Source organism: Pocillopora damicornis, chromosome 11, assembly GCF_964200805.1.
Source record: "Pocillopora damicornis chromosome 11, jaPocDami1.2, whole genome shotgun sequence".
Taxonomy (NCBI): Eukaryota; Metazoa; Cnidaria; class Anthozoa; order Scleractinia; family Pocilloporidae; genus Pocillopora; species Pocillopora damicornis.
Genome location: NC_142680.1, coordinates 14,262,125 through 14,282,405, shown reverse-complemented (window position 1 = coordinate 14,282,405; position 20,281 = coordinate 14,262,125). Strand labels below are relative to the sequence as shown.

General features: G+C 40.8%; 3 protein-coding genes across 3 annotated transcripts; 2 read left to right on the top strand and 1 right to left on the bottom strand.

The window, feature by feature from the left end:
* The first annotated feature begins 5,145 nt into the window (after window positions 1–5,145).
* LOC149037689 (alpha-1B adrenergic receptor-like) lies at window positions 5,146–12,210 on the top strand. The gene is made up of 2 exons (XM_089186374.1): window positions 5,146–5,378; window positions 11,568–12,210. Exons 1-2 carry the CDS (start codon window positions 5,146–5,148, stop codon window positions 12,208–12,210), a joined length of 876 nt encoding a protein of 291 aa, XP_089042500.1.
* LOC149037690 (uncharacterized) lies at window positions 5,367–11,449 on the bottom strand. Its single transcript, XM_089187124.1, has one exon. The coding sequence runs from the start codon at window positions 11,094–11,096 to the stop codon at window positions 6,252–6,254; it is 4,845 nt and encodes a 1,614-aa protein (XP_089043250.1). The 5' UTR covers window positions 11,097–11,449; the 3' UTR covers window positions 5,367–6,251.
* Window positions 12,211–18,241: 6,031 nt separating the features above from the next.
* On the top strand, window positions 18,242–19,216 carry LOC149037688 (alpha-1B adrenergic receptor-like). Its single transcript, XM_089186373.1, has one exon. The coding sequence runs from the start codon at window positions 18,242–18,244 to the stop codon at window positions 19,214–19,216; it is 975 nt and encodes a 324-aa protein (XP_089042499.1).
* Window positions 19,217–20,281: the final 1,065 nt, after the last annotated feature.

Below are 20,281 nucleotides of genomic sequence, written 5' to 3'. Positions count from 1 at the left end.
AACAAAAGTCACCCATAAGAGTGAATTGATTAAGAAAGGATTACCAACAAACTGTTGTCGGTGTAAGCAGAGAGGTTAAAAGATCTAATCGAGCAAAAATAGAAGTAAGGCTACATGAACCTTATGGACGGAGGAAAGATCCTGCTAAGGAGAACAACTAAGAAATCTTAGGGCAACACAAGTAATAGCTTGACTGACTCCAAACTGAAACTCAGGATGCAATTAAGGATAACTTTTTTCACCTGTTTGGGTTTCACAAGTATGCTTAAGCAGCACATAATAGAGTCAGCAGCTCTCAGGCCTTTTGTTACAATTTGTCTGTATCGCATACAAAGCGAACAAAAAGGGTGATTTAGTTTATGGCATGTTGCTTCTTTACAGCCTTGATTCGAGCGCTGAGACTCTTTCCCTTTCTGTCATTTACTGCATGACCACAGTTACCATTACAAAATAATTACAAAACTAACATTACCTACAGTACTAATGGTTATTATTGATTTCTTCTCTGTGAATAAGAAGTTGTATGTTTTAATGCGTATGCAGAATTTAGCCGACAATCCAAGATGATCTAAGTAGATAACTGAAAAATTGTCTTAATGTTGGGATTTAATCTTCGTAAAAAGAGACTTTTGCACCTTTTAAAGTGATTTTGATATCATTTTTCTTTCGGAGTTCCAACATCGAATTAATGTGACAAGCCTGTAAAAGGTCTATCGATATTTTTGTTGGGTTGCAATAACGGCAAAACCATATAATTCTCGTTTTTAGTGTCTCATCTCATATATGACAAAGGTTGGATATTACTCGATCAGCCAGGTGTTAACCTTTAACTCATGGTCTCGGTAAACAGAGGTCAATGTTTTTCTTTTCGGCCGGAAGTGGAATCCGAAGGTAGAAAAGTTTATGATATTAACCTCCTACTAAATAACCGAAGATGTGCGAGAACTTCCTTCGGGGCTTCTGTGAAATTTAAGATAAAAGACGTATTTTTTCTTGTTAAGTTGTTTGGTTTTTTTTTTTAATGACTTGTTCACGGTTTTGCTTTGATGAGTTCTCAATTTGGTCTTGGCTTCTTTTTTGTTGGTTTGCATGTTTTTGTGTTGGTTTGCATGTTTGTTTGTTCGTTTGTTTTTGAGGGGAGGAGAGAGTTGAGAGTTGAGGGGGAATGGGGCACGCCTGAAGAAACAGGAACGAGATTAGGAACTGAGCTCCAGTGTATTGTTGTAGCTGTGGGGTTAGAGGATGGGGGCGATGTCCTTCTGAAGAGAATTAATTCTTAAATCAGCGTGATCGTGAACATCAACGAATTGCTTATTATTGGGCCACTTGTGTAAACGTAGTCTGACTCATTGTGAGGACGTGAATGCTCGTCACGGAAGTTATTTTCGTTGGGGAGTTATCTTTCTCATAAAACCAACTACCGTAACGAACTGAAGAACTTCTCATAAAGCTGCCTCTTGAGGGACGTCAGTCGGCGGCCATGGCTTGAAATCCATATTTTTCTTAGGGTGATTGCAATCAAACAATCACCCCAAGAAGCGAGTAGACTACAAGTGTATTGACGGTAAATATTACAAGTGTGTCTCCTTAAAATTCACACTATATGCCTGTTTGGAAATCACACGTTTAAGAAGATATGTTGTGATGCAGGAAACACATTGTAAACATATCGAATATTTTAAAGGTGAATGCACGTTATTTGCACCTATCAGGAAAGATACCTATAATAAAACCACAGTCTGCCTTATCGGATCTCTTTAATTTCTCGATTTTTTTACGGAAATTAAAGTTTACTCGAGCGAACGCCAGTTATGGCGTTTTTCAAGACATTAATTTGACGTAACTTTGAAAGACAATTTAAAAAAAATCTATGAAACTCATTTCAAAAAGGTACCACTGAAGAGTACTTCATGCTTATCTTATCCATTGAGCTTACTTTGGAGACACCGAGTTTCAAACGAGTTAGTGGGAAGGCTTAAAAAATCGCCTATTGGCTCGCCAGAGTCAAGCGAAAACCGACCAACGTCAAACTGAGTTTTTGAAAAAGTCAGACGCTGTAATCTAATCAAACTAATATAATTAATATAGTTAGGGTGTCATGAAGAGTTTAACAATCGAAAAAAGTTTTACAGCCGACCTTCATTAAAATTTTTATAACTCTATGAACTTGCCTAAAAATTCGACAATCTTCAGAGACGCTTCGCACTTCTGATTACGACTCTGACTCCATCTCTCAGTAATAAACCAGCCTTTGGAGGGACAAGCTCGGGTCTGCACTTGTCTCCCGCTTGAATATATATAACAAGGTGTTAACAAAACTGATAAAAGCGAAAAGTAATATCCAGAATCTCTCTGATTGCTGATCTGGAACATGACCTTTGTGATCCATGCATAGATTTTATCCAGCAAAACCTGATTCTTTATCTGTAGACAATCTTTAAAAAATAAAACACAGCTCATACAAGTATTGTGTAGCAGCGGTAGATTTGATGGCTTATTTTAACTTGATTGTTTTGCTTCAGGACTGTGTTGTTTAGCCAAAATTAGCAAAGGCATAAGAGTTGTCCAATACACCCAAACCGCCACGATTCGTCAAAGGCAGTTTGCGAATCGTCCTACCGGAAGTCCATTCGCAGTTAATGCGTCTCGTTATACCGGAAATCTGATAAACCATCCACAAGACAAAATATTTCGTAAGTAACTGTCAAGGGTTGTTGAAAATGTTGTCGAATCGAACGACTCGTTTAAGTTAAAGTCGACCCGTCATACCAGAAGTCGATTTGCAAGACACTCAGAAAATATTCCGCAAGTGGCTACGAAAGGGAGTTGCAAATTTTGTCGAATCAACTTGATTCGACTCGAATCGAACGACTCGTTACAATTGACGTCGACCCGTCATACCGGAAGTCGATTTGCAAGACACTTAGAAATATTCCGCGAGTGGCCACGAAAGGGGTTGCAGATTTTAATTATAATAATAATAATAATAATAATAATAATTATTATTATTATTATTATTATTATTATTATATTAATTGTATTGAGGTGGTAGAATGTCCTTCCCTATAACCAGAGATTTTCTCAATGCGTACATTGTGTTCATCGACGTGTTCTGTCATTTGCTTTAGCACGCAAAGTTCGTACACCTTGGAAAACACAGAAAGGATAGCTATTGGTCTGTAGTCATCACACTCCTTCGGGTTGTCTACTTTAGGAACAGAAGATATTATGGATTTTTTGCACGCAGTGGGAAAGGCGTTCTGAGTGATACATTCGCCTATGATGTGCGTTAGCGTACTTGGCTGGAATAAGGTCAGGACCTGTGGCACAGTCAGTTCTTATACTTTTGATCTGTCGTTCTACTTCCTTAAAGGAGACTGGACGTAGTGAGAAGAAGTCGTTACCATAATCTGACAAAAAGGTGGTGTGGTTTTTTAAACATTCTGATGAGGATGGATTGGTTCCCAGTATCCTTTGCGTGGTGTTAGTAAAGTGGACGTTCAACCCGTCAGGACCAGCAGCAATAGGCTTAGGGCTAGGACTAATAATACGATCTTCGTCTGCCAAAGTTCCTTTGGCTTTTTCGACGAAAGTGCCTTTTGATAGAACGTACGTTTTGCCTGCTTGATATTTGTTCTGAGTAAATTTCGTAAGCCTCTAAACTTTTTCCAAATATCCTCTGATTTGTTTGACGGGCTTTATATCGAAGGTCGTTCCTCTGCATTTGATGCTGTTGAATATCACCTGATTTTAACTATGGCGTTATGCAGTAAATGACAGAAAGGGAAAGAGTCTCAGCGCTCGAATCAAGGCTGTAAAGAAACAACGTGCCGTAAACTACGTCACCCTTGTTTGTTCGCTTTGTGTGCGACACAGACAAATTGTAACAAAAGGCCTAAGTGCTGCTCACTCTATTTTTGTGCTGCTTAAACATACTTACAAGCCCAAACAGGTTAAAAAGTTATCCTTAATTACATCCTGGGTTTCAGTTTGGACTCAATCAAGCTATTACTGGTGTTGGCCTAAGATTTCTTTGTTGTTCCACTTAGCAGGATCATCCCTCTGTCCGTATGGCTTATGTAGCCTAATTTCTATTTTTGCTCGATTAGATCTTTTAATAACTCTGCTTACACCGACAACAGTTTCATTGGTAATCGTTTCTCAATCAATAGACGTTGAAAATGAAAATGAATTAGTCATCAAGGCCTTCCGAGAGGAAATCAGAATGAAATTATCATCACGTTGTCAGTTTTTGGCCCTCAAAAGCCATCCATTTTGAATGCATCATTTTATTAGCAAGCTTTTTGTCCTGCATCCTGATTCAAATCGTTTAAAGAAAGCACAGGCTAGTTTTAGAGTGTTGCGAAGAATGGAGGCCAACATCCGGAATACTTTTCCACTCCCCTACTCAGATCTTTTGGGATTGTTTCTTTTCCAGTTTTTTGCATACACATTCAAACACACGCCAAAGAGAACTAACATGGCAGACACTATATCGCCTGTCTCACAAATAAATCTTCGAAATTTTATTCTGCGTCCGCCGTAAGCGCTGCTTTGAACATCTTCACCTGTCCTTTTGCAATTCTCCTGATTATTCTGGTAAAATTTGCCGTGGCTTGCTTGGCCACGACGGATTTAACAATAAGACTGATTGTTCAACCTTTGACCATGACCAGTTTCAAAAGGATTCAAACCGTAACCTGCACTCCCATCAACAGCAATCGAACGATTATCGATTGCAAAAATACACGTTGAATGATGAATTGATCATGAAAGGGTTACCAACAGGAAAGAAAAATGAAATTACCATCGAGTTTTCAGTTTCATGAGTAGCTCTTAAAAGCCCCTTCCTAACTGCTTCAATTTTTTTGGGAAGCATTTCCCCTGCACTTTCTTTAAAATACTCTAAATAAAGCAAATTGCCCTTGGATTGTTACGAAGAGCAAAAGCCAAAATTTAAGTACTTTTCCACTCAACTCCTCAACCTTCCGCCCATACATTAAAACAGACAATACAATTGTAGTAAAGTGAAAATCAAAGAACAATAGCAAATTGTTTCGTTGTAGTCATGCGCCATAAAACACAGTTCAGTAAGAGAAAAAAAAAGGATTTGCTCTGCTCAACACGCGGTCATAAAGGATCAATATGCCAAACGCCACATCACCTTTTAGTGGTTTCCAATTTCTTTCAAAAAATCACACAAATATCACTTCTGACGTTTATTCTGTGTTAGCAATAACCACTGCTTTGAATATCTTTACTTTTCCTTTCGCAATTTTACTGAATAGTCTGGTAATAGTTGCTGTGAAAAAAAAGCGACATCTTCGTACAAAATCCAACATCTCGCTGGCTTGCTTGGCCACAACTGTGGGGAATTAGTAAGGATAGCCCACACTGTCTCGTCTTCACTAGATTTTTATTCTTCTCCTCTTCTATTCTCGCTAGGTTTCGCAACTGTCACAACTCCTCGACTCGACTGATATGAAAGATTACTTCAACTGAAAGCTAAATAAATCACAGACAATTGTTCCTTATCTTTGCGGGACACCTTAGTTAAAAAGAACGCTGATTGGCTAGATACGAATCTTCCAGACATAAGAATAAACAACATTTCCGGACAAACATTTCACAATCGCCACCCGACATCCATGCCATTATTCTGTTTCCGACACACTCCCCCCATGTGCCTTCAAAACGGAAGCACATGTAAACAGAGGAAACGGCTAGCTTAATTAATAATTAAATTGAAATCAGAAACAAAACAAAACAAAGTAATGAATGTCAAAGTTCGCTGAAATCACTTTATATTCTCCGTCCATCCGCACAGTTCTGTCCTGCGTTTAGTTTTAAAGTTCTTCACTCTCTATAGCGTCACGAATACGCAAGTTTGCGGCAACCGCAGCATCTCTCCGTGGACGAAAGACTGGCGCTTTAGCATTCAGGGGGGTAAGGACTTCAGCTCTCTCTGGCGCTCTATCGCATGCTAGTTCCATGGGATAAAGGTGTTGAATCGGTCTCTCCAGAAACGTTTTCCCTGCGCGCAGCTTCACTCCACGTACAATTCCATCACGGCCGTTGAATAGTTTAACGACCACTCCTAATGGCCACTTTCCTCGGTTCTTTTCTTCTGAACGAATGAGAACGACGTCACCAGGCTTTAAGGGCCTCGCCTTGCCTTTTCCATTGCAGTTGTGACGCTCTCTGAGCGCCGCCAAGTACTCTCGAGACCAGCGTCTCCACACAGCGTCCTTTCAAGACCTCAAATACTTGGCACGCTTTCGTAGGTCAGTTGTCTCCTCTCGCCATGGTTCTTGTTCAGGGAGGCGAATACATCTTTGGAATAGGAAAGAAGATGGGGTGAGTAGAGGGAGCTGGACGTCATCTTCTACATAGGACAGGGGGCGGCGATTTAGTTGAGTTTCAACATCCAGCACGACTTCGCACAGCTCTGACCAGGATAGCATTCCTCCACCAATTACTTTATAGAATGCACGTTTGAAGAGGCCCACTAGTCGCTCAAACTGGCCACCCCACCAGGGTGCTCGACTTAGGTTAAACCTCCAGATAATCTTCTCCGATGCAAGGTAGCCGTGAACTTGCTCATCTTTCTGGATTCCTTTCAGTAGGTTTGCCGCTCCCACGAACGTTTTTCCATTGTCTGAAAAGATCTTTAAAGGCCGTCCACGTCTAGCGATGAAACGCTTCAAGCTTGAAAGAAAGGTAGTAGTTTCCAGATTAGGCAGGACCTCCAAGTACAAGGCTCTCGTTAAACTGCACGTGTAGAGCACCAGATAGCCTTTTCCTTCTACACGAGAGGACTTGCGGTACTTAATCGGCCCAGCAAAATCTACGCCAACAATTTCAAAGGGAGTTGAGCCCTCAGTTCTCTCCAGAGGCAATAAACCGGGGGGTGGAGCTGCGAGAGCAACAGCCTGGAAGCGTTTGCACCCATAACACTCCCTGATGACTTTCTTCGCGAGGCGCCTCAGGCGGGGAATCCAGAACTCTTCTCTCACTTTAGCCATAGTAAGCCCCACTCCCCCGTGAAGAGTGGCTTTGTGGACGTGTTCGACATATTTGTTTGCGAACGTTGTGGTGTCTGGGATGTATATCGGATAGACCCCTTGCAGTCTCCCACGGCACTCAAGCAATCCATCTTTGTTCTTCTGTAAGTTTAGGCACAGGCGATCTTCCTCCATGCTTTCACTTCCCCGGCTCTGTACGCGTAGCAACCAAAAGTGTTTCTGCTTCTCAATTTCGTCTGTTGTCAGGGGTCCCTTTGTTCTTGTCGCTCTTTTCGCTCTAGCGTTGTTTGCGAACCGCATAATCCAAGCGCACACTCGCAAAGTCTTCCAGTAGTTGTGCTTGGCCAGAAGATGGTCTAGATCGTCATCAGCTTTAACGGCCATGGCAAAGAGCTCCTTTGTAGCTTTCATTTCTGCGTTAGATTCAGCGGTGGGCGCGGTCACAAGGTCGGCTGGCCATTTCGCAGGATCACTTAGCCACTCTGGTCCCTTCCACCACAGTTGGTTCTCCTTAGTTACCAGTCCACCTCGGCTAGCAAGATCTGCAGGATTATCCTGAGTAGGTACGTGCCTCCAGACAACATCAGAGTGTTCTCTAATTTTTCGTACCCGGTTGGCCACAAACTGCTTATAGTCTCCTCCTCCTAGTATCCAATGTAAGGCAACGCTGCTGTCAAGCCAACAATGCAGCGAAGTCACAGGGAATCCTTGAAGTGCATCTTGTACGTTGGTCAGAAGATTTACAGCCATGTGACCGGAGACCAGTTCGCGGCGAGGTATTGTCAGCCCTTGTTTGGCCAGTCTTGCCTTTGCTGTAACCAGGCCTTGGTTGATTTCGCTTGACTGTTTGACCACAGCGTACACAGAAGCGGCCACGCCCTTTCCACTCGCGTCTCCAAAAGCATGAAGTTTAATTTCCTCGATAGGTTCTCGGACGCTGGTAAGTGCTCGTGGACAAGTTACGTGTTGCGGCAAGGAACGTTCCCACTTCTGCCACTGCTGTTCTAGGGGGGTGGATAACGGAGCGTCCCATGCACGTTTCTCTTCACAGGCATCGCGGTACAGAAGCTTTCCTTGCAGGGTGATTGGAGCGATAAGACCAAGGGGGTCATAGATCCTCGCTACTTTTCCCAGAATCCCTCTCTTTGTCGGTTGGGCAACTTCCTCTGGAATTGTAACTCCAACTTCGTCCGTCAGTTTGTTCCACTTTAAACCAAGCAGCCCACATTCTCTCGGCTTGATTCCGAGTTGTTGCTTGGCGTAGCTTAAGTCATCCCCAGTTTCAGTTTCTTCAGTGAGCTCTAGTTCAGTCACGTTTGAATGCCACTTGTGTAAGTGAAAGGTGGCCTGGTGGAACATCTCAGTTGCTGTAGCTTTCTTTTGTTTCGCTTCTTGGATAGTACCTCCACCAGAAATGAGATCGTCAACGTACAGTTCTCGCTCGATTTCTGCTACGCGATCAGGGTGTGTAGGTCTGCAAGTGTTCAGATGGTGCTGAATTACGCCGCCAAGCAGAAACGGCGAGGGTCCCAAACCAAACAGAGCTCTGGTGAATCGGTACGTGCGAACACGAAAAGGATCCTTGCTTTCCAACCAATGAAACCGCAGTGCATCTCGGTCCTGCTCTCGGATACGCACTTGAAGAAATGCTTTGCGAATATCACCAGCGATAGCCACTGAATGAAACCGTCCCCTTAGGAGTACCTTCCATAGTTGATTCTGCAGGGGTGGTCCAACTTCCAGACAGTCGTTTAGGGAAGGGGCTGAGTCGTACGCTCTTGCTGAGGCATCGTAGACAATACGCATCTTGGTAGTTTCTGCACTCTCTCTCACTACTGCTTTGTGCGGGATGTAGAATTCTCTTTGAGTTGCTGGCATCTCTGCTTCTTCAATAATTCCTTCATTAAGCTGTTCTTGTATGATAGCGTCATAGTCGTCTAGCCTTCCTGTCTTCTTAAGTCGTTGGACTAGGCTCCCCAGTCGCTTTAAGCTTCCAGACTTGTTAGAGGGCAACGGAGGATGGTCCCCTTTCCAGGGAAGGCCAGTTTCATACCAACCCTCAGGGCTGCGGCTGAGTTGTTCAAGGAATTCTTCATAAACAACGCTCTGATCGCCATTAGGTTTGTCTTCGAGTCCTAGGACGTCCATCCGGTAAAGCTCTTCATAGTCCTTCGAGGCCGTCTGCGCTAGAAACATCTTGTCCAGGTCTGTCTCCGTTCCTGGTGACATGATGGTCCATCCAAAAAGAGTGTACTCAGCCACAGGCTCGCCGATAGCTCCGGTGCGTTGGGATTCTCGAGTTTTTATCTTCGCGTAGTCACTCGCGCCCAGAATAACATGGACCGGAAGTAAGCTCTTAGTGTCGGTGTCTTCCATTGAAACGCCTTCCAGATGGCGGTATTTGCTGATCATTTCCTTATAGTTAGGATTTTCCACGGACAAAAGTTCAGCGCGGTCTACTCTAGTTACTCGTAATGAAATTGCATTGTTTCCTTTAGTGTCACTCACTTGCGTATTGTAAGTTTCTGTCCGCTTAGTCACTATGCCCACGATAGTTTGTATACGGCGTGTTAGAGTGCGAGCTGGTACGGGGTTTAGACGATCCAAGATGTATCCTGAAGCATAAGACGCAGTCGCACCGGTGTCCAGTAGGGCTCTACAGGTCACGCCATTCAACTTGACAAGTACGATTGGATGGCAGACTTTCTCTCCTTCTTGAGTTGCAGTTAGAGCCACTCCGCCGTTGTTCGCTCTTTGGCGTCCAGTTGCCGACGGTCGGTCGCAAATAGATGAGTGGTGCCTTTGTTTGCAGTGTACGCAAGATGCGCGGCTTCGGCATTGTGAAGCGCTGTGTTGAGGCCCAGTGCAGTTGAAGCACAAGCGTTTGTTTTGTAGAATGCGACGGCGCTCCGCTGGAGATGTCACGTTCTCACACTCCCAAGATCTGTGTGTCACGCGATCGCAGTAGACACACGCGTGTCGTGGGTTGGGTTCGCCCTGTCGCGCGTAGAAACTTCTGTCACGAGGCAAACGTGGGGGACGCGGCGGACGCGGCGGGTGATAAATCGGCGGAGTCGGAGACGTTTCGTTTGCCTTTTCTACCCCCAGAGTTTCCATCGGATGAATGGCTTTCCATTCTTCTAAAGCCTGCATAAGGTCCCCGAAACCCCAATCTTGCCATCCCGATTTTCCGCTCACGAGGTCTGCCTTTATGTCTGGCAATTTGTCTAGGACGCCACGCACCATAAATAAACACCCAGAAAGTTTACCTAGAGTCTCTAATGATTGAACATTGTAGTTCAAAGTCTGACAAAATTTATGAATTTCATTAGGGATGCATCCAGTTACCACAGGTAAACCATTGATGTTATCAATATACGCTCTCACAATCTCGCTTGTCTTGCCATAATTGGACTTCAAGATATTTTTAGCACGTTCATAACCTTCAGGACTAAATGGGAGGCCATCGATTGATTCACAAACATCACTTTCCAGTAATTCTTTGAGATGAGCAAATTTAGTAACCGGGGGAATATCGGCTGCATCGATTTCCGCTTTGAACTTGTTCCAAAAGGAAAGCCACTTTTCGTAGGTGCCGTCATATTTCGTAATTACCAGCTTTGGCATTTTGACATTTCCCTTACTTAGGGGTTTTTCGGCGGGCTGATCGGGCGACTGCATTTTTGATTTTTGCTCAAGTTTAAGTTTTTCAAAGTTCAGTTCATCCTCCCTCCTTTTGGCTAGAAGAGCCTCTTCCTCTTCCCGTTTTTTGTTTATTGCTTTTGCCCCAGCTTCTTCGAGATGACGATTTAAATCTTCTACTTCTTTATCTACATCATCAATCGTTTGCTCGATAATTTTTCCCCATTCATCAACTTCGTCAATGCTTTTCCCCGCTTCAAGCTTACCTTTCTCGATGTCTAGCTTCAAGTCTTCTATAGATGCCACAATCTTTCCCAGAGTTTCTTTATGTCGAGTGATCTTCTCGATATTTCCCTTCTCCACGACAGATTTCGTCCTTCCTCGTGTCAGCTTTAGAAGCTGAAGTTCTGCCTCCAGTTTAGCTTCCATTGACTAACAGGTTGTCCAAATCACTGCAGGTCCCGTCGGAGGTGCCACTAATGTGGGGAATTAGTAAGGATAGCCCACACTGTCTCGTCTTCACTAGATTTTTATTCTTCTCCTCTTCTATTCTCGCTAGGTTTCGCAACTGTCACAACTCCTCGACTCGACTGATATGAAAGATTACTTCAACTGAAAGCTAAATAAATCACAGACAATTGTTCCTTATCTTTGCGGGACACCTTAGTTAAAAAGAACGCTGATTGGCTAGATACGAATCTTCCAGACATAAGAATAAACAACATTTCCGGACAAACATTTCACAATCGCCACCCGACATCCATGCCATTATTCTGTTTCCGACACAACAGATTTTGCTGTGGGACTGATTGTTCAACCGTTGGCCATAACCAGTTTCAGCTTGTTCTTCATAGGCAGCAGCACTCAAACCATGACCTCTTCTTTTGTTTGGGTATTCAGCACTGTTGGCCAAACATGCACTGCAGCTTCGCTTCTCCATTTATTGTTAATGAGCGGGGAACGTTATCTAGCGATCAAACACCCCTTCGCCTACGAAAATGGCCTTGTAACTGAAGCTCGTATTATCATTGCATCTAATACGGCGTGGATATGCGCAGCGATTGCCTATGGCATCAGAGCTAGCATCTTTCGAGAAATAAGTGTTGTTATTATCTTAGCCGTTATCTCTACTGTCGTTTATTGTCATGTTGTCATATACAAAGAAGTTCGTCGCAACACACAGCAAATCATCGCCAACCAAGTTTCTTTCGCAGTGAAGGAAAAGTTACTCAAGAATAAGAAAGCCTTTAACACAACTGTCGTGATAGTTTTAACACTTTTCCTTTGTTATATTCCGATTTGGATTTGGCTAATTCTTTTCATTTTCTTAAATGGAGAAAACGCTTCTGACGCTGGACAAATCGCTTTCTTTCCTATTATATTTCTACAAGCGTTAAATTCGTCGATAAACCCACTCATCTACACTGCAAGAATCAGACACTTTCGCGTAGCTTTCTTTCAGATGGTAATGAGAAAAACTCTTGCTCAGGCTGAAAAACTGGAAAAGAAGATGTTTGGAGCAAATCGTGTGGGAGTTGCATGAAGTGATACACAACCGGAAAAAAAAGGGAGGGGTGAGAAGGAGACAGAAATTAAGAGAATCAGTGGAAGTTTCTTAATCTCTCAATGGAAACAAGAGAAAAAAAACTGAATGAAATGTAATACTGAAAAGCCTTAAATGTAAATGGTTTTACTTATTTGAAAAATCAGGACTTTGGAAAGGTTAATTTATCTCCACAAGAATTTTTAAGAAAAATGCGAATACACTCTGAAGTATTTCTCAGCTTTCTCCGGTATTAAAAGCATTTCCCTCCGCGCTTTTTAAGGAACAAAAGCCAACATCAAGGTAATTTCCCACTAAATTATCTATGTAGATCATCCTAGATTGTCCGCTAAGTTCCGAATATGCATCTAAACATACAATTCCAAGTTTTCGTCAAAGAAAAGAAATCCATAGGTCAGTATCGTAAGTAATTTCAAGTATGGTAAGTAATGTTAGTTTTGCAAACATTGAAAAGTGAAAGTTATGTATTAAACAAAAGATGATGTTGTCACTTAATGAAAAAAAGTTATTGGCTTCGTTGTAGTCATGCAACAAAATTCTGGTTAATTGAGAGACAAGGGGAGAATCCTTCAGCTCACAGTGTGGCCACATAGAATCAACGTGCCATAGACTTCATCACCTTTTCTTGTGATTACGAGTTTATTCCTGTAAATCCCGCAAATATCTCTTCTGGCGGAGACCTTGAAATCCCTCTTGCTTATACACTTACGTTTCGCAAAATTTTGGCAGCCTCTTCCAAGTCATTCGATAAAAGTATTAATTCCTTTAAGACTCATTTCAAAGAGGTTGAGAGCCCAACATCCCCATACTCATCAGATTGCCAAGTTTATGTCTTAAGTTATACAATAAACGCTCATTGAAAAAGCAGTCAAATTTCTGTAATGTAAAAAAAAAAAGCACATCAAATGACGAGCAAGAATGAAAGTAATGCTAAATCGTTAAAATCAACATAAAAAATATTTCATGGCTTAGGTATGTTTACAAACGTCTTTCTGCTCAGTCCGGAAAATTTTTCTCTTGCGTTTATTCTGCGTTCATCGTTGTTAACATTTTCAATATCATTGCTTGTCCTTTTGCAATTTTGCCTAACATTCTGGTGATAGTCGCCATAAAAACAAAGCGACAACTGGGTTCCAAATTAAATGTCTCGCTCGCTTGTTTGGCCACAACACTTTTTCCTGTGGGACTGATTTTTTCAACTTACGGGTACCAGAGTGAGAAGTAGATAACACCTAGGCGAGCTAACACGACGAGCTTCAAACCGCGTGCGCACGAAGAAAGTGAAGTAGAAAAATATTTGTCATAAAAATGTATTTTAAGAGCATGTTATGGTTATAAATGGTTGTTTGACTAAGACCCTACCTAAAGACTTTTCGTTCATTACCTTTCTTTACTAATGATCTTCCCTGTTACTCTCAAATATTGTTAAAGCGTACGCGCAAGGCATAAACTCCTGTAACGCAAAGGTTCCTTTTTAATCATTCTTATTTATATAATTAACATTATACAGTAAATGGTTTCAACCCGGGGGTAACATAATAGGGTAATAGTGTAATTTGATCGTTCGGGTGAGTGTAGTCCCTGGAACGGACGTTGTCAGTCAATTTTTCCGTGATGTTATTGGCTGTAATACTCAAGTGGGGTAGGTCGGTCGTGATTGGTCGGTCTTGATCCTTTAGTAAAGTTAGGTCGTTTTGTTCAGTTCGTTTGTAATGTTAATGTTGTTAATGTTCTTCTGCTCAGGTTGTTACATGATAAACATTATCATTAATTGTTTTCTTTCTCCTATACACCGTGCGCAAGACAAAAGAGAACGGTGGACCCCTTTGAGTTCCCTAAGCCGGTAATACGTTGTACGGAGCATAAGCAACTCAACACATTTTTTACTAACCTTCCCTTCGTTCTTCGAATAAAAGAAATCAAGATCAGAAACAAATTTCTCACCATTAGCCACTGAGGTTGTGTGAAAAGCCATGGAATTGAAAAAGAAATGGCACAATACCCCGGTGCCTTAAGTGTCTACATTTCCAAAGTTCCAGGCTGTGTGTTGGGCTAATCTTCCTGTGTTAGGACTTGCTTTGGAGGTTTCTAGTTTTCCACGCGCTTCCGTCCGTCAGCCCGTCAAGTGACCCTTCATCGATTCAGTTAGAAGTTGGGCGGTTTTCGCGCGTTTGACTCTGGTGAACCAATAGGGGATTTCTTAAGTCTTCCCACTAATTTGTTTGAAACTCGGTGTCTCCAAAGTAAGCTCAATGGATAAGATAGACATGAAATAATCTTTCGTGGTATTTTTTTGAAATTAGTTTCATAGATTTTTTCTAAATTGTGTTTCAAAGTTATGTCAAATTAAGGTCTTATAGATCGCCGTGACTATAACGTTCGTTCGAGTAAACTTTCACCTCTGGAGCTCAGTTCTCATTCTTGTTCCTGTTTCTCCAGGCGTGCCCCATTCCCCCTCCTCAAAAAAAAACAAACAAACATACAAACCAACACAAAAAAAACCAAGACCAAATTGAGCACTTATGAAAACAAAACCGTAAACAAATCATTAAAAGATAAAATAACAAATAACTTTACAAAAACCAAATAGGTCCCTTATCTTAAATTTAACAGAAGCCCCCAAAGAAGTTCACTTAGATCTTCGGTTATTTTGTAAGAGGTTAATTACATAAACTTATCTCCCTTTTGATTCCACTTCAGGTCGAAAGAAAACACCGATCTCTGTTTATTGAGTCATAAACGAAAAGATAATAACAACTGGACTCATCAGATAATAGCGGAGCTCGCATCGTGCGCAGCGTAGCCTCATAATTATGCAAAATAGCAGTAACCCATTTAGCCGAAGAAATTTGGAGTGCCGAGCTTTAGTGTAGCGTACGGCGGGCACGCGGTTAGGCATTACATGAGGGCTTTACGTGGGCTCGTAGATGTGAGGCCGCGTTAGCAAAGAATTTGCAACACACCTTTTGAGCGGGAAATCAAATTGGTGAGGTCGTAGTTGAACAGCAATTCTCATAATTTTGCAATTTTTAATCAACTCGCAAAGCAACAATATAATACCAGCAGAGCTAAAGCTTTGTCAACCGGAGGAAATTTTTATAATTCAAGTTCGTGGAGAAGGTTTGAGTGAAAATAGGCTGGGAAGAAAGAGATAGAGCGACCAAAGAAAGTGAGAGGTGAAAGGCGTCAAGCGAGTCGAGAAAAACGCGTAAGAAAGTTAGAAAGGACGCTTAAATAGGCAGAATAATTCGTGTCTTGTCTGGGTTTTCTCTTACGCTAACGCTCAGAAAAGTTCAAACCTTTTTTCCCCAATATTCGTTTGATACTAGATTTAGCTTATAATTCAAATCACGTTTCGTTTTTGCATTCATCGCTTTGAAACCCTCGCGCCGGTTCATCGCTCGAATAACATTTCAAAGTGTTCGTGTTCTTAAAATTATTTCTTGTCCTACCTTTTCGATCGTTTAATAAAGTCGTGGTGTTTAGGGAAAATAAGTTATCTGACGGGTTATGTTTTGCCTTGAAAGTCATTCTCTCTTCAGTTAACTACAACATGTTACAATACACTGCTCATTTTAAAAAATCGCGCTTTGTCGAAGATTTGTTGTTTTACTCTAAGAATGAAGTAATAGCCTTTCCCAAAATTGAAATATAATGAGATTGAGTCAGCGATGTTCATGTTTACATTAAGTCTGACGCGGTAATTTGATTTTCAATATATTGTTACGTGAGAACCCGTCAAACATCTGAGAATTAATTTACCTAGCGCAAATATGTGGTGCAAACAAATTCAATGGTAAAATGGTGTTAATCGTCCTGCGGGAGGATTGAATTTCACTGTTCGGTTATGGTACTTTTAAAAAGTGCTTATTTATACCAAATTGCACGAGAAAAATCATGGGATTACGTATTAATAATGTACATGAAAAAATACGAGATAGCTTATCATAATTATACAGAAGCAAAGCGCGCGCATCAAGTGCAAAAATAATTTATTCAAACCGTGCGCTCGGTCAAAACAACCGCGTACGATCAAAACAAAAATATGAAATGATATTTTCACTTCTTTAAGGCGCAAAAATAATCAAATTCCGGCTAAGCAGTTCAAGAAATTGTCCAGTCTGTGTCCAAATCACTTCCAATGAAATGGAATCGTCGTTTTCAAGGTTTAACCATGTTTGTTTTTAATTTCGGCGCAGGATCGCTCGAGCAAAGTGTTAAGCTGGGTCGGCTCGTAATTCTTTATTTCCTTAGCAGTTCCCTTTTCTAAACACCATCAAACCGACAACCAAAAAGCAAAGTTTTTTTCAGTGTTTTCGTTGTTAGAGCTGTTTTCAGCTGATGTATTGTTGTTGCGGTGGCGAAACAAAACCAACTTAAAACCCGGCCATTGTTTCGCTCCCAAATTTTCAGCGTATCCAAATGTTGCGACATCCAAGGCTCGCGCTTGATAATTATTTTTATTATTATTATTAAGAAGGTTTATTCAGTACATGTTTTCGTTTAAGAGTAAAATACAACATGTTTGCATTAATTACATTCTCAAAAAATGTTTAAAAAATATTTTAATAAAAAATATAAACATGTTGGTAAAATTCGAGGCTGTAAAGAAGCAACGTGCCATAAACTATATCACCCTTTTTTGTTCGCTTTGTGTGCGACACACACAAATTGTAAAAAAAGGCCTAAGTGCTGCTCACTCTATTTTTGTACTGCTTAGACATACTTGTGAAACCCAAACAGGTGAAAAAAGTTATCCTTAATTGCATCCTGGGTTTCAGTTTGGACTCAATCAAGCTATTACTGGTGTTGCCTTAAGATTTCTTGGTTGTTCGACTCAGCAGGATCATTCCTCCATCCATACGGTTTATGTAGTCTTTTTCCATTTTTGTTCGATTAGATCTTTTAACCTCTCTGCTTACACCGACAGCAGTTTCGTTGGTAATAGTTTCTTAATCAATTCACTCTTATGGATGACTTATGTTGCATTCGCTGCTTTTCTCGATTGAAAACAATACACGTTGAAAATAAATTTATCATAAATGCCTTCCGAGAGGAAATCATTATGAAATTACCACCAAGTCAGTTTTTAGCCCTTAAAAGCCATTTCCTTTGAATGCATCATTTAATTGCAAGCTTTTTGTCTTTCGTTCTCATTAAAATCGTTTAAAGAAAGCACAAATTACTTGTCAAGTATTGTGGAGAATGCAGGCCAATATCTGGAATACTTTTCCACTCATCTACTCAGATCTTTTGGGATTGTTTCTTTTCCAGTTTTCCGCATATACATTCAAACAGACGTCATAGACAAATAAATCATCTAAATTTTATTTTGCGTTCGCAGTAAGAGCTGCTTTGAACATCTTCACTTGTCCTTTTCCCATTCTCCTGATTATTCCAGTGATATTTGCTGTGAAAACAAAGCGAAGACTCTGCACAAAATCTAACAACTCGCTGGCTTGCTTGGCCACAACAGATTTAACTGTAGGACTGATTTTTCAACCTTTAACCATGACCAATTTCAGCTTGATGCACATAGGTAGCAGGATTCAAACCGTGACCTTTACTCCTATCAACGATTCATAGCAATCGAGCAATTCTCGATTGCAAGAATAGTTACACGTTGAAAGATGAATTTATCATGAAAGTTCTTCCGAGAGGAAATAAAAATGAAATTACTAGCGAGTTTTTAGTTTCAAGTGTAGCTCTTAAAAGCCCCTTCCTAACTGCGTCAATTTTCTTGGGAAGCTTTTCCCTTGCACTTTCTTTAAAATAATCTAAATAAAGCAAATTGCTCTTGGTTTGTTACGTATGAAGAGCAAAAGCCAACATTCAAGTACTTTTTCACTCAACTACTCAGCCTTCCGCCTATATATTAAAACAGACAATACTTTTGTACTGGAGTGAAAATCAAAGAACAATAGTAAGTTGTTTCGTTGTAGTCATGCATCATAAAAGTGAGAGACAAGGAAGGATTTGCTCCACTCCGACGCGACCATAAAGAATCAACATGCTAAACACTACATCACCTTTTAATGGTTTCGAATTTCTCTCAAAAAGTCGCACAAATATCACTTCTGGCGTTTACTCCGTGTTAGCAATAACCACTGCTTTGAATATCTTCACTTGTCCTTTCGCAATTTTACTGAATACTCTGGTAATAGTTGCTGTTAAAACAAAGCGACATCTTCGAACAAAATCCAACATCTCGCTGGCTTGCTTGGCCACAACAGATTTTGCTGTAGGACTGATTGCTCAACCGTTGGCCATAACTTTTTTCATCTTGTTCCTCATAGGCAGCAGCCCTCAAACCATGACCCGCATTGTTGTTTGCGTATCCAGCGCTGTTGGCGAAACATGCATTGCAGCCTCGCTTCTCCACTTATTGTTAATGAGCGGGGAACGTTATTTAGCAATCAAACACCCCTTCGCCTACGAAAATGGCCTTGTAACTGAAGCCCGTATTATCATGGCATCTGGTATGGCGTGGATGTGCGCAGCGATTGTCTGTGGCATCAAAACCAGCATCCTTCGAGAAATAGGTGTTTTCTTTATCTCAGCCGTTATCTCCACTGTCGTTTATTGTCATGTTGTCATATACAAAGAAGTTCGTCGCAACACACAGCAAATCATCGCTAACCAAGTTTCTTTAGCAGTGAAGGAAAAGTTACTCAACAATAAGAGAGCTTTTAACACAACTGTCGTGATAGTTTTGACACTTTTCCTTTGTTATATTCCGACTTGCATTTGGTTGATTGTTTTCATTTTCTTGGATGGAGAAAAATCCTTTGACTTAGGATATATCGCTTACTTCCCCATTACATTTCTGGTATTGCTAAATTCTTCGATAAACCCACTCATCTACACTGCAAGAATCAGACACTTTCGCGTAGCTTTCTTTCAGATGTTAACAAGAAAAACTTTTGCTCGAGGTGAGGAACTTGAACACAAGATGTTTGGAGCAAATCGTGTGGGAGTTGCATGAACTGATACACAAGCAGAAAAAAGAGAGGAATGAGAAGGAAAGAGAAATTAAGAGAATCAATGGAAGTTTATTGATCTCTCCATTGAAACGAGAGAAACAAAAAACTGAATGAAATTTGATACTGAAAAACCTATGCCAGAGGTCTTTTTCTGGAAGTAGCCAGGACATTTCAAAGGAAGGGGGAGGGTCACACTGTGTCAAATAGAGGGTACTCACCAGATTGTCATGTCAAACTTCATGCCGTGCCTAGTTACGTTCTTGCTATCTAATTGAAACCTTACACATGTGGTTTTACTCGTATGAAAACTTAGGGGTTCGGAAAGGTTAACTTATTGTCGTCAGAATTTTTAAGAGAAATGTAGATATAATTTTTTTGCTCGCCAAATTTATTATTTGTTAGAATTTTTGATAAAGTGTTTCTAAGTTTTCTCCGGAATTAAAAACATTGCACTCAGCTCTTGTTTCTAGGAACAAAAGCCAACATCAAGACAACTTCCCACTTAATTATCTACGTAGATCATCTTAGATTGTCGGCTAAGTTATGAGTATGCATTTAAACATACAATTCAACGTTTTCGTCAAAGAAAAGAAATTCATAGGTATCGTAAGTAATGTCAAGTATGTCAAGCAATGATTGCAATTGAAAAAGGAAAACAAAGATGATGTTATCATTAAATTAAAAAAGCTATTGGCTTCATTGTAGTCATGCAACAAAATTCCGGTTAAGTAAGAGACAAAGGGAGAATCCTTCAGCTCATAGTGTGCCCATAAAGAATCAACGTATATATGGCCATATATAAACTTCATCACCTTTTCTTGTGGTTACGAGTTTATTCCTGTAAATCACACAAATATCTTATCTTGCGTATACACTTAAGTATCCTTTAAAACTGATTTAAAAGAAGTTTAGAGGCCAACCTACTAATACTTCTCAGATCGCCAACTTTATGTATTAATTGATACAATGCAAGCTCTTTGAAAAAGCAGTTAAATTGCAGTGATGTAAGAAAAAGGACATCAATTGACGTGCAAGAATGAAAGTAACGCTAAATCGTCAAAATCGAC